The sequence below is a fragment of the Corylus avellana genome, chromosome ca3 (assembly GCF_901000735.1).
Source record: "Corylus avellana chromosome ca3, CavTom2PMs-1.0".
Lineage (NCBI taxonomy): Eukaryota > Viridiplantae > Streptophyta > Magnoliopsida > Fagales > Betulaceae > Corylus > Corylus avellana.
This window is the reverse complement of record NC_081543.1, coordinates 33,012,293-33,015,925: the sequence shown is the minus strand read 5'-3', so window position 1 is coordinate 33,015,925 and position 3,633 is coordinate 33,012,293. Positions and strand designations below refer to the sequence as shown.

The following is a 3,633-nucleotide window of genomic DNA, read 5'->3' as shown; positions in this document are numbered from 1 at the left end:
AAAAAAAAAAAATTACTTGTATCCCCTTTTAATTTTTTTAATTTATTATTATTATTATTATTATTATTTTGCCCCCTCTTTCACACATAAAAACGCCTAAAATACCCAATTCATTTAGTTTCCCTCTATATTCTAATTCACTTATAATCAAACTTAATTTGGTTTGGGACTCTCATTGAATATGTAAAAGATAAAGTTAAATGGTTTTGGTTCTTTGAGTGGCTTCTAATTAGCGATCAATTTTTTGAGTAGTTATTTTGAGTCATTTAGGTTTACAATATTTGTTCTAACATCACAAGTTAAATGGTTTAATAACTTATAATTGCAAAATTGTTTGGCTCGTCTCTTTCTCTTAGCATTGTTGCTATTTGGGACTCCGGGTGATTGTTAGGAAAAAAAAAGGTCACACTCAAAGATACCTTTTTTCTTGGATCCTATAGAATGTGTTTAGTCTATTTTGCTTTTTTTTTTTTTTTTTTTTCCTAAGCTATTAATTTGCTAGTTGTTTATACTTTTGTGTATTTGCGATAACATAAGATTAAATGTAAGATTTCTATGCTTTATCTTATATAAACACGCACAAACATATATATAATCTACATATAAAAAGATTATATATATCTATGTGATTTTGTATTTATATAAGTTGGTCAATTTCCTCAAGCAAAAAAAAAAATTTCGTCCCCCCACACGACAAATCATCCTAGTTCCGCCGCCCCTACAACTCACATGTTATTAAAAAAGATGTGGTTATTTTGGTGAAAGTGGCTAAAATCTTCCATTTTCAACCTCACCATTTTAACTCAAAATAAATTGTGAGTGAACAGTACTCACTATTAATAGTGAGGACTATTCACTCACCAATTGAATAAAAAAAAATAGTTTATCTTTTTTTTTTTTTGATAAGTAAAATAGTTTATCTTTAATAGTTAAAAGAAAGAATAAACAAATATCTAAAAAATAATATTTAAATAGAATAGTAAAAGAAGATTTTTAAAATAGTGTGGCTGCTAGGGGTGCTTTAAGAAAATGAATAGTTAAAATAGAAAAAAAAAAAAAAAATTGTATTTTTTATTATTTTAGTGAGTAAAATTTGCTGAGTATGCTATGGATGCTCTTACAAATAACCTTTTTGAAGGTGGTGAAAAGCATTGGATCTTACAGTAAAATAATATTTTAACTTGCCTAGTATTTGCAAAAGGATATTTTCTTTACTGGATTTGAGACAAGATTCTCCTCAAAACGAGTCTATTTTGTGCTTTATGCAAAATACCTAGTTATCACACGGAGTCCACTAAGGAAATAGAATAATCAAGAAAAAAGAAATGAACTATAGTACCAAATCTAGTGCTTTTTTATTTTTTATTTGTTAAAAAATTGCAGTTCAATGCAATCTGTGTCTGTGTTCATCATATTAAATAAAGCATGATAAAAGAAGAAACAGAGAAGTCAAAAAAATATATATGCCGCAAGAAAACCAATGGAAACAGCAAAGGATTCAGAGTTCTGGCAACGAATATGAAGATGTGAAAGTGAGTCAGGTTTGAGTCATGAACCCCATATGCTCTATATATGGGGGCACTTACTTTTGTTACAAACTTGCACAGGATATAGAAGCCTGCCACAGTTTGATTTACTATTTTTTTTTTAATGGTCCAGATTTAATTTTATTCTCTTTTTTCATGAAAAATCAAGAATTAAATCTTGCCCGTAGAAAAAGCTATAGTTTTTTTTACGGCACCTAGGCTAAATCCATTTCTCACATCCTATTCCCGAATCCGGGAACTGATATTCAGACAGGCAAATTGGCCAAACAAACAAACAAGTACTCAAATATAATGCTCATAGAACATTTTGTAGCAAAGCATAATACAAAGTTCCATCGAGTTCAACTCTTGCGGCGGGGGAATATAACATTACAGCTGAATAGGGTTACCGAAATTATGACCTGGATGTGGATAATAAAAGAACATCCACTTCTGGTGCATATAATTTATGGTTTCTTGGGGCAAATTCTCTGCAGAGAAAAACAGCAAAAAGAAAAACACAGAAATCACAGGTGTCTAACCGGTGTTCTGCAAGCCTGCAGCAATACCCTTCATCGTCAAGATGAGGGTATCCTCCAAACCAGGGGCATACTCGCTTGTTGGGTTCAGGTTCACAAGTTCATCAGTTGCTTTGCTTATTTCCATAAACTCCTTGGAGATGTGTGGACGCACCTTCACAAGGTAGTTTGGATCCCGGATTCTCTTCAGTGTGTAGGCTTGGCAAACATTAAGGGTAGTAATGTAGGAATCTCGCAGCCGGAGTCTTTGTTTCAAGTAGGGGTCCCCTTCAAGAAGATCCTTGTGTCCAGCAGTCTACCAGCACAGAGAAAAGGAAAATCAGTTTTTGTGATAACCATTTTGTCTGGAAAGCCCCATAGGCAGAAATGTTATGGTCTAATATTTGTGCAGTAACCAACAGAAGATTTGGGAATCATGCAAAAGGTTTGGAAGAGTTTTATACAGTATTCTTAGGGAAAGAGAGCATGTAAGATAAGGTCTATGTTACTCAATGGCCAATGCTTAGAGTGACGGTTGAAATTTTACAAAGATCTTGCTGGAAACTTGGTGAAAGAATGCATTGCTTGTGAATCAAAGAAAGCCATAATGGAAAGCTAAAATATAATCCGAGACAAACTCAAAATGTAAAAAAATTCTATCCAATTGATTTTACCTGTAGGAGAAGGGCCTTTGTTTCTTCATAATTGACCCTCAACCGCTCTCCAAATTGCCACAGTTCTTCTGAAACAAGGAGCTTGTCATACAAAGCAGCAATACCTGGGTCTCCCTTCGCGAACACCATCTCGACCAAATCAATGGTGACCCTAAAAAATGGCCATTCATTGTACATCGCCTGCAGCATATGGAGATTTCTAATGTCCTTCTGAATAACATGTTTAAATGCTGCTCCAAAGCCTAGCCACACTGGAAGATGAAACCTTGTTTGTAGCCACGCAAAGATCCATGGGATTGCACGGAGTGATTCAATACCTCCACTTGGCTTACGCTTTGATGGACGACTTCCAATGTTCATCCGACCGTATTCCAACTCTGGCGTAGCCTACATTTATAAATAGACAATGGTTATTAAATAAATGATGGTCTTTAGTGAGCTTGACTTATCAAAGGAAAATGTGATTCATGCTATTTGCATAATTCTTACAAGGCGGAAATATTCCACAAATCGGGGTTCTTTGAAAACAATGGAACGATACTCTTCTGTTGCAATGATAGCCATCTCATCCATCAATGCACGCCATTCCGGTTTTGGAGACACCGGGGGGTGCATACCGTGCTCCAAAGTAGCAGCCGTGAAACGTTGGAGTGTTCTAAAACACAAGTGCTCCTCTCCAAATGATTGCTCAATGACCTCACCTTGAACAGTAACACGGAGTGATCCATGAATGGTATCTGGAGGTTGAGACAATATGGCAAGATGGGTAGGCCCACCTCCTCTTCCAACAGTCCCACCACGACCGTGGAACATGGTTAGCTTCACACCATATTGCTTAGCAACCTTTATAAGCTCCTCTTGAGCCTTGTATAACTGCCACGCTGCAGAAAACCGTCCCGCATCTTTACCAGAATC

General features: G+C 35.5%; 1 protein-coding gene across 1 annotated transcript; it reads right to left on the bottom strand.

Moving 5' to 3' along the window:
- Positions 1 to 1,824: 1,824 nt before the first annotated feature.
- Positions 1,825 to 3,633, bottom strand: LOC132174456 (phosphoenolpyruvate carboxylase, housekeeping isozyme-like; the record flags this gene model as incomplete). The annotated part of the gene is made up of 3 exons (XM_059586110.1): positions 1,825 to 2,360; positions 2,719 to 3,105; positions 3,208 to 3,633. Coding segments are annotated over 3 exons (1,110 nt in total), but the record flags the coding sequence as incomplete, so codon positions are not given.